The following is a 10727-nucleotide window of genomic DNA, read 5'->3' as shown; positions in this document are numbered from 1 at the left end:
ATTTATAGTGCACACCGCCAGGGAGAGTTATAAACAGTGTAGCGCCAAATGCATGAATCTACAAGACAGCAAACTCTGTGCATATTGTGTCATCAGCACCTAATAGCACATTAGTGGACAACTGTACTCTCCGAGGGTCCGTTTTAATATATTTTTCAAAGTGGACAACAGGCTAGATCAGGGATTCTCAACCAGCTGTTGCAAAACTACAACCCCCAGCATGCCTGGACAGCCTACAGCTATTAGGGCATGCTGGGAGTTGTAGTTTTGCAACAGCTGGAGGGCTGCAGGTTGAGAATGCCTGGGCTAGATACCCGAGTGACACTGGGTGATTCCTTCTGACTGCAGGAGCTATTGGGGGGAGTGTTAAAGGGGTTTTCCACCATCGTACATAATGCCATATTGCTAATTCAATATGCTAATTGAATTTTTCAAACCAGCTCCTGGATCTGAATACTTTTCTAATTGCATGTAATTAACATTTTTGTATAGCTGCTGAGTTATTTAATAAAATGTATGTGTATAGTGCCACCTGCTGTTTGTTTTTTTCTTATTTATTTTACCTGCTCACAGAGATGGTCGCACATGCTCAGTTTCATCCTTCAACTGTTTCCTGAGCTATGATACGGTGAGAGTTGCAGCAGAAAGGACGTGCCCCCTGAGCTGCAGCAGAAAAGACACTACCTTTGAGCAGAGCAGTGAATGTGGAGATCTCTGGATCCATGTGAGGTACAGGGCTGGTTCTAGCTTTGTTAGAAAGAGAATGGCATGTACTGTATATTAATCATGGGGTAAGTGATGAGAAGGCAGAGGAAGAAGGTAAGCCCACCTGCTAATAAGGGGTATGGTTAGAGGGCATCACGCAGTAGCTTATGGTGCCACCAATGTGTAGGCTAGCCCCCATATTGGACCCCTGGCACCATTATTGTCTGCCTACCCGCTCATTTATCATTCTACATATTGTCACGTTCGGTAGGGATTAGTGCAGCCCTGAACTCCACCCGCACCTCTATCCCTACCTACTTGCATGGTCTGTCCTAACCGACGGTGTACAACTGGGCGGCAGTCCCTAGCTTAAATACGTGCAGGGGCCTAAGGAAGAAGAAAACTACCATAACCAGAATCAAGGGAGCCAGGCCAGGAGGAACGCAGGGACACGTGAAAATACTAAATCCAACACAAGCCGAGGTCAGGAACCAAGAGGTAACAACAGTACAAGGGAAATAACAATAACAAAGTCAGATACCAGCCGGGATCAGAAGCCAAGAGGTTGCGTAAGTACCAGGGAAGTCGCAGAGACGAAGTCCAAAACAAGCCAAATTCAAAAGCACAGTAGTCACGATATACAATACGCGAGTGTGGTAAGACCAATCACAGGCAACCTGTGGCCAGCAGGCTGCCTGATAAATAGCCCCAGCTGATGAGTCACGTGAGGTGGCCAGCGTCATGTGACTCGCATCACGCACCTCAATGCAGCTGAGTGCCGATTTATCACAGCTCCCCTGCTGCTCGTTGTCTAGGGGAAGGTGGACGCCGGCCAGGCTGAGGAGGCGTGCGCAGCCGGGTCCTCCCCTCCCCGCCGTCACCATGGAGACAAGGACACCGGTCGCGTCCTCGCTCCACACAAGCGGGATGCCAGCAACGCTGCAAGGAGAGCGCGCGCCGCCGGCTTCCATTTACACATATTCTGCTTTTCGCGTACAACTTTTTTGACATTTTCATTGTTGCATGCATCTTTTGTTTGATTTGCGGTCACAAACATATGGCGGCAAATCTGTCGAACCCTCCTTGATTTAAATGATGCAGAGTCTTACCCCCAGCCCATTACCATTGGAAGGCATGACTGTAATATGGAGCTGCAACGGGCCCACTAGGGTATCCCTTGCCCCTTAGGAGGTTTCTACGAAATATGTCCCTCTTACAGAGCAAGTAAACAAGACGCCAGCTGCGGTTAAGCAGCGGAAACACAAGGCTCCCTTTGTAGATGGTAATGTTGGTACCCAGGGGTAGGATTGCCAGAGTGGTGCAGGGTGGCCTACAGTCTCTGTAGATGTTATATACATGTGTCACGGTGTTCCTACCTGTAATCAGTGGATCCCAGATGTGATGTGGTCCAAAGCAGTGCAAAGCGGGGTAGTTGAACTTGGATGATGAACAGGTTGAATAAATGGAGTCCAGACTTGTAGTAACATTGAACAGTTGCTTTTACTTGGCATAAATTGGTAATCCAAACAGCTTACAAACGATATATTGGTCATCAGCAGGTATTGGCTTAACTTTGGCAGGCAAATACTTCTCTGCAACAATCTCAGCTCTGCTAAGCTTTATCACTCTCAACTCTACTAATCTTGGCTGGATAAATAGGAAACTCTTTATCTTCTGCTGGAACTTAAGTTAGCTGTAGTCTGTCTCTTACTTATAGTCCTAGGAACTTCTTGTCCTGGCTTAAGAGTACCTCAAGCTTCGGCTCAGCTTGGGTGAAGGCAATGCAAGCCCAGGAGAGGTCAAGCAATCATGTACAGGCCTGCAGGCCTAGCAGAGCAGACAGTGCTCTGCTAGCCAGCACACAACCTCTCCCTAAGGAGGGTGGACTAGACACTCATCTCTCACTAACTAAACTCCTCCCTCTAGCTACAGAGGCCTGGAAGGAAGCAGAAGGTTCCTCTCCATAGAAACTATCTCTGCCGCCAACTGCTGGTGGACCAGGTTATTACACTTGGACATAACAGTTTCAGGAATAAATATGCACATTATTAGGTGATGAAGTAGAATACATTAGATGTTATACATTAGCACATAGAAGATTGTAGCAAGGTGTCAAAAGGAGTGGTAATGGCACTCCAGGAAATTACAGAGCAATCTTCATAGGTCTGATCTCCAGTCAGTAATCTCTGCCGCAGGTCACATAATCTCACGGTGAAGTGAATTTATTGTACGCACAGCAGGCACACCGGGGGGATCTCACACCTGCTAAATGTCTCATTCATATTAATCTGTATCTCTAGGGATCAAATCTTAAGAAACGATACCGAATGGGCTTTGGAGGAGAACACGTGAGCTGATAGGTCCCTGGCAGATATGCAGTCACTCAGCAAGCAAAGCCCTTCCTGCCTGCAGCCCCTGAAATACCTCCTACACCTCTGCCGGCTTCCAGATCTCTCAGACTTCTTCTCCAACATCAGACCCCCTGAGCATTCACACAGGACAAGGAAGCCATCAGATGGGTTTAGGAATTTGAAAACGCCTCTTGCATTATTAACCACAGACTGGCATGACTACATAACAAGTGCCAAACCAGGCAGCAATTGCATCAACGGGTGGCCATTGCAGGTAAAGGGATGCAGAAGGACTAAGAGTGACCAAGTAGGAAGCACCCACTTTGGTGAAGACATGGAGTGATCTGTGGCAGAGAAATGTTCTTCTAGTGCCAGCCAGGCAGTCTGAGGAGCCGGTTTCAGGATGGCAGAGGAGACACTGGCGCTCAACAATCTCACTTGGTTCTCAGAAGTGCCAAATGCCACCATAGACACGTCTCACCCCTTGGGTGTGGACACCAACTTGTCGTCTAAAGTGTTCATCACTGTTCTTTACATCCTCATCTTCTTGGTGGGCACCATAGGGAACGTGCTGACCATCAAGCTGGTGCTGAAGAAGTGCAGCCTGCAGAGCTTACAGGGCACAGTGCACTACCACCTGGTGAGCCTGGCACTGTCCGACATCCTCATCCTGGTGATCAGTATTCCCATAGAGCTTTATAACTTCATCTGGTTCCATTACCCCTGGGTATTTGGGGACGCTGTGTGCAGGAGTTACTATTTCCTACGTGATATCTGCTCCTATGCCACCGTGCTGAACATTGCCAGCCTGAGCTGCGAACGGTACCTGGCCATCTGTCATCCCATGAAGGCCAAGATGATCATGTCCAGGAGGAGGACCAAGAAGATTATCTCCATCATATGGGTCTCATCTATAGTATTTGCCCTGCCCATGGCTTTTATCATGGGGGTAAGGTACCAGAACATAACCCCGGAAGGAGAGCCTGACCCCTCTTCTCTAGTGTGTACCAGTTTGGTGTCCAATGCCACTCTGAAGATCTTTATACAGGTAACGATAACCAAATCTGTCACGTACAATAGTGTGAAATCTGTAAATCATGCATGTAGCAGACCTGGATTTGTCATTTAACTCTTTATGGCTGCCTTGTGTGTACATCATGATAACTCTCTAACAAAACCCAAAGAAAGCACAGGTGAGTGGTGCCCAATTACTAAGTCAGCTCTGCAACTCATGACAAACTCTGCCCTGCTACATCTGTCTCTATAGAGAGAGGCTGCAATTACTGTAGATTGGGCTGACATTCTGGTGATATGTGGAAAAAGATATGAAGGAGAACAGAGGGGTCTCCATGACATGAGTGCAGATAGAAATGTAAGACCCTGGATTAGTCATTAATATCCTTTCTACAGTTTCTACAGCACATAATATCCAGTATCCGTACCCTCGATGTATATGTGCAGTAATATCTGCTAGGACTAAGGCTGTCAGATGTGACATTCCCAGGGCAATTAGCCTTGATGAGTCCTACCTAGTGTCCTCATAGGGGGTTATCTCTGGGTTATCGAATAATGCAGCTACTACCAAGAGCTAAATACATCTCTGCTACATCTGTGTGTAATGCTCCATAATGCTCCCTTCTACCAAGAGCTAAATACATCTCTGCTACATCTGTGTGTAATGCTCCATAATGCTCCCTTCTACCAAGAGCTAAATACATCTCTGCTACATCTGTGTGTAACTCTGTATAATGCTCCCTTCTACCAAGAGCTAAATACATCTCTGCTACATCTGTGTGTAATGCTCCATAATGCCCCCTTCTACCAAGAGCTAAATACATCTCTGCTACATCTGTGTGTAACTCTGTATAATGCTCCTTCTACCAAGAGCTAAATACATCTCTGCTACATCCATATGTAACTCTGTATAATGCTCCCTTCTACCAAGAGCTAAACACATCTCTGCTACATCTGTGTGTAACGCTGTATAATGCTCCCTTCTACCAAGAGCGAAATACATCTCTGCTACATCTGTGTGTAACTCTGTATAATGCTCCTTCTACCAAGAGCTAAATACATCTCTGCTACATCCATATGTAACTCTGTATAATGCCCCTTCTACCAAGAGCTAAATACATCTCTGCTACATCTGTATGTAACTCTGTATAATGCTCCCTTCTACCAAGAGCTAAATACATCTCTGCTACATCTGTGTGTAACTCTGTATAATGCTCCTTCTACCAAGAGCTGAATACATCTCTGCTACATCTGTGTGTAACTCTCCATAATGCTCCCTTCTACCAATAGCTAAATACATCTCTGCTACATCTGTGTGTAACTCTCTATAATGCTCCCTTCTACCAAGAGCTAAATACATCTCTGCTACATCTGTGTGTAACTCTCTATAATGCTCCCTTCTACCAAGAGCTAAATACATCTCTGCTACATCTGTGTGTAATGCTCCATAATGCTCCCTTCTACCAAGAGCTAAATACATCTCTGCTACATCTGTGTGTAACGCTGTATAATGCTCCCTTCTACCAAGAGCGAAATACATCTCTGCTACATCTGTGTGTAACTCTGTATAATGCTCCCTTCTACCAATAGCTAAATACATCTCTGCTACATCTGTGTGTAACTCTCTATAATGCTCCCTTCTACCAAGAGCTAAATACATCTCTGCTACATCTGTGTGTAACTCTCTATAATGCTCCCTTCTACCAAGAGCTAAATACATCTCTGCTACATCTGTGTGTAATGCTCCATAATGCTCCCTTCTACCAAGAGCTAAATACATCTCTGCTACATCTGTGTGTAACGCTGTATAATGCTCCCTTCTACCAAGAGCGAAATACATCTCTGCTACATCTGTGTGTAACGCTGTATAATGCTCCCTTCTACCAAGAGCGAAATACATCTCTGCTACATCCATATGTAACTCTGTATAATGCTCCCTTCTACCAAGAGTTAAATACATCTCTGCTACATCTGTATGTAACTCTCTATAATGCTCCCTTCTACCAAGAGCTAAATACATCTCTGCTACATCTGTGTGTAACTCTCTATAATGCTCCCTTCTACCAAGAGCTAAATACATCTCTGCTACATCTGTGTGCAACTCTCTATAATGCTCCCTTCTACCAAGAGCTAAATACATCTCTGCTACATCTGTGTGTAACTCTGTATAATGCTCCTTCTACCAAGAGCTAAATACATCTCTGCTACATCCATATGTAACTCTGTATAATGCTCCCTTCTACCAAGAGCTAAACACATCTCTGCTACATCTGTGTGTAACGCTGTATAATGCTCCCTTCTACCAAGAGCGAAATACATCTCTGCTACATCTGTGTGTAACGCTGTATAATGCCCCTTCTACCAAGAGCTAAACACATCTCTGCTACATCTGTGTGTAACGCTGTATAATGCTCCCTTCTACCAAGAGCTAAATACATCTCTGCTACATCTGTGTGTAACGCTGTATAATGCTCCCTTCTACCAAGAGCGAAATACATCTCTGCTACATCCATATGTAACTCTGTATAATGCTCCCTTCTACCAAGAGTTAAATACATCTCTGCTACATCTGTGTGTAACTCTCTATAATGCCCCCTTCTACAAAGAGTTAAATACATCTCTGCTACATCTGTGTGTAACTCTGTATAATGCTCCCTTCTACCAAGAGCGAAATACATCTCTGCTACATCCATATGTAACTCTGTATAATGCTCCCTTCTACCAAGAGTTAAATACATCTCTGCTACATCTGTGTGTAACTCTCTATAATGCCCCCTTCTACAAAGAGTTAAATACATCTCCGCTACATCTGTGTGTAACTCTGTATAATGCTCCCTTCTACCAAGAGCTAAATACATCTCTGCTACATCTGTGTGTAACTCTCTATAATGCCCCTTCTACCAAGAGCTAAATACATCTCTGCTACATCTGTGTGTAACTCTGTATAATGCTCCCTTCTACAAAGAGTTAAATACATCTCTGCTACATCTGTGTGTAACTCTGTATAATGCTCCCTTCTACCAAGAGCTAAATACATCTCTGCTACATCCATATGTAACTCTGTATAATGCTCCCTTCTACCAAGAGTTAAATACATCTCTGCTACATCTGTGTGTAACTCTGTATAATGCTCCCTTCTACCAAGAGCTAAATACATCTCTGCTACATCTGTGTGTAACTCTCTATAATGCTCCCTTCTACCAAGAGCTAAATACATCTCTGCTACATCTGTGTGTAACTCTGTATAATGCTCCCTTCTACCAAGAGCTAAATACATCTCTGCTACATCTGTATGTAACTCTGTATAATGCTCCTTCTACCAAGAGCTTTATACATCTCTGCTACATCTGTGTGTAACTCTGTATAATGCTCCCCTCTACCAAGAGCTAAATACATCTCTGCTACATCTGTGTGTAACTCTGTATAATGCTCCCTTCTACCAAGAGCTAAATACATCTCTGCTACATCTGTGTGTAACTCTGTATAATGCTCCCTTCTACCAAGAGCTAAATACATCTCTGCTACATCTGTGTGTAACTCTCTATAATGCCCCTTCTACCAAGAGCTAAATACATCTCTGCTACATCTGTGTGTAACTCTCTATAATGCTCCCTTCTACAAAGAGTTAAATACATCTCTGCTACATCTGTGTGTAACTCTGTATAATGCTCCCTTCTATCAAGAGCTAAATACATCTCTGCTACATCCATATGTAACTCTGTATAATGCTCCCTTCTACCAAGAGTTAAATACATCTCTGCTACATCTGTGTGTAACTCTGTATAATGCTCCCTTCTACCAAGAGTTAAATACATCTCTGCTACATCTGTGTGTAACTCTCTATAATGCTCCCTTCTACCAAGAGCTAAATACATCTCTGCTACATCTGTGTGTAACTCTGTATAATGCTCCCTTCTACCAAGAGCGAAATACATCTCTGCTACATCTGTATGTAACTCTGTATAATGCCCCTCTACCAAGAGCTAAACACATCTCTGCTACATCTTTTTTTAACTCTGTATAATGCTCCCTTCTACCAAGAGTTAAATACATCTCCGCTACATCTGTGTGTAACTCTGTATAATGCTCCCTTCTACCAAGAGCTAAATACATCTCTGCTACATCTGTGTGTAACTCTCTATAATGCCCCTTCTACCAAGAGCTAAATACATCTCTGCTACATCTGTGTGTAACTCTCTATAATGCTCCCTTCTACAAAGAGTTAAATACATCTCTGCTACATCTGTGTGTAACTCTGTATAATGCTCCCTTCTACCAAGAGCTAAATACATCTCTGCTACATCCATATGTAACTCTGTATAATGCTCCCTTCTACCAAGAGTTAAATACATCTCTGCTACATCTGTGTGTAACTCTGTATAATGCTCCCTTCTACCAAGAGTTAAATACATCTCTGCTACATCTGTGTGTAACTCTCTATAATGCTCCCTTCTACCAAGAGCGAAATACATCTCTGCTACATCTGTGTGTAACTCTGTATAATGCTCCCTTCTACCAAGAGTTAAATACATCTCTGCTACATCTGTGTGTAACTCTCTATAATGCTCCCCTCTACCAAGAGCTAAACACATCTCTGCTACATCTTTTTTTAACTCTGTATAATGCTCCCCTCTACCAAGAGCTAAATACATCTCTGCTACATCTTTTTTTAACTCTGTATAATGCTCCCCTCTACCAAGAGTTAAATACATCTCCGCTACATCTGTGTGTAACTCTGTATAATGCTCCCTTCTACCAAGAGCTAAATACATCTCTGCTACATCTGTGTGTAACTCTGTATAATGCTCCCTTCTACCAAGAGCTAAATACATCTCTGCTACATCTGTGTGTAACTCTCTATAATGCTCCCTTCTACCAAGAGCTAAATACATCTCTGCTACATCTGTGTGTAACTCTGTATAATGCCCCTTCTACCAAGAGCTAAATACATCTCTGCTACATCTGTGTGTAACTCTCTATAATGCTCCCTTCTACCAAGAGCTAAATACATCTCTGCTACATCTGTGTGTAACTCTGTATAATGCTCCCCTCTACCAAGAGCTAAACACATCTCTGCTACATCTGTGTGTAACTCTGTATAATGCTCCCTTCTACCAAGAGCTAAATACATCTCTGCTACATCTGTATGTAACTCTGTATAATGCTCCCTTCTACCAAGAGCTAAATACATCTCTGCTACATCTGTATGTAACTCTGTATAATGCCCCTTCTACCAAGAGCTAAATACATCTCTGCTACATCCATATGTAACTCTGTATAATGCTCCCTTCTACCAAGAGCTAAACACATCTCTGCTACATCTATGTACAGTTAGGTCCATAAACATTCGGACATTGACACAATTCTAACATTTTCGCTCTATACACCACCACAATGGATTTGAAATGAAACGAACAAGATGTGCTTTAACTGCAGACTGTCAGCTTTAACTTGAGGGTATTTACATCCAAATCAGGTGAACGGTGTAGGAATTACAACAGTTTGCATATGTGCCTCCCACTTGTTAAGGGACCAAAAGTAATGGGACAGAATAATAATCATAAATTAAACTCACTTTTTAATACTTGGTTGCAAATCCTTTGCAGTCAATTACAGCCTGAAGTCTGGATCGCATAGACATCACCAGACGCTTGGTTTCATCCCTGGTGATGCTCTGCCAGGCCTCTACTGCAACTGTCCTCTGTATAATGCTCCCTTCTACCAAGAGCTAAATACATCTCTGCTACATCTGTGTGTAACTCTGTATAATGCTCCCTTCTACCAAGAGCTAAATACATCTCTGCTACATCTGTATGTAACTCTGTATAATGCCCCTTCTACCAAGAGCTTTATACATCTCTGCTACATCTGTATGTAACTCTGTATAATGCCCCTTCTACCAAGAGCTAAATACATCTCTGCTACATCCATATGTAACTCTGTATAATGCTCCCTTCTACCAAGAGCTAAACACATCTCTGCTACATCTATGTACAGTTAGGTCCATAAACATTCGGACATTGACACAATTCTAAAATGTTTGACTCTATACACCACCACAATGGATTTGAAATGAAACAAACACGATGTGCTTTACCTGCAGACTGTCAGCTTTAACTTGAGGGTATTTACATCCCAATCAGGTGAACGGTGTAGGAATTACAACAGTTTGCATATGTGCCTCCCACTTGTTAAGGGACCAAAAGTAATGGGACAGAATAATAATCATAAATTAAACTCACTTTTTAATACTTGGTTGCAAATCCTTTGCAGTCAATTACAGCCTGAAGTCTGGAACGCATAGACATCACCAGCCGCTGGGTTTCATCCCTGGTGATGCTCTGCCAGGCCTCTACTGCAACTGTCCTCAGTTCCTGCTTGTTCTTGGGGCATTTTCCCTTCAGTTTTGTCTTCAGCAAGTGAAATGCATGCTCAATCGGATTCAGGTCAGGTGATTGACTTGGCCATTGCATAACATTCCACTTCTTTCCCTCAAAAAACTCTTTGGTTACTTTTGCAGTATGCTTTGGGTCATTGTCCATCTGCACTGTGAAGCGCCGTCCAATGAGTTCTGAAGCATTTGGCTGAATATGAGCAGATAATATTGCCCGAAACACTTCAGAATTCATCCGGCTGCTTTTGTCAGCAGTAACATCA

The 10727-nt window shown here is 43.3% G+C and overlaps 1 protein-coding gene across 1 annotated transcript in view; it reads left to right on the top strand.

Moving 5' to 3' along the window:
- The first annotated feature begins 2447 nt into the window (after positions 1 to 2447).
- LOC122923313 (neurotensin receptor type 1-like) overlaps positions 2448 to 10727 on the top strand; it is a 55832-nt gene continuing 47552 nt past the window's right edge. The window contains exon 1 of the mRNA XM_044274096.1: positions 2448 to 4104. Coding sequence (XP_044130031.1) covers positions 3460 to 4104 — 645 coding nt within the window. The 5' untranslated portion in view covers positions 2448 to 3459. The remainder of the gene's footprint in view (positions 4105 to 10727) is intronic.

This window comes from Bufo gargarizans, unplaced genomic scaffold (assembly GCF_014858855.1).
Source record: "Bufo gargarizans isolate SCDJY-AF-19 unplaced genomic scaffold, ASM1485885v1 original_scaffold_1463_pilon, whole genome shotgun sequence".
Lineage (NCBI taxonomy): Eukaryota > Metazoa > Chordata > Amphibia > Anura > Bufonidae > Bufo > Bufo gargarizans.
This window is presented reverse-complemented; position numbering and strand designations above follow the sequence as displayed.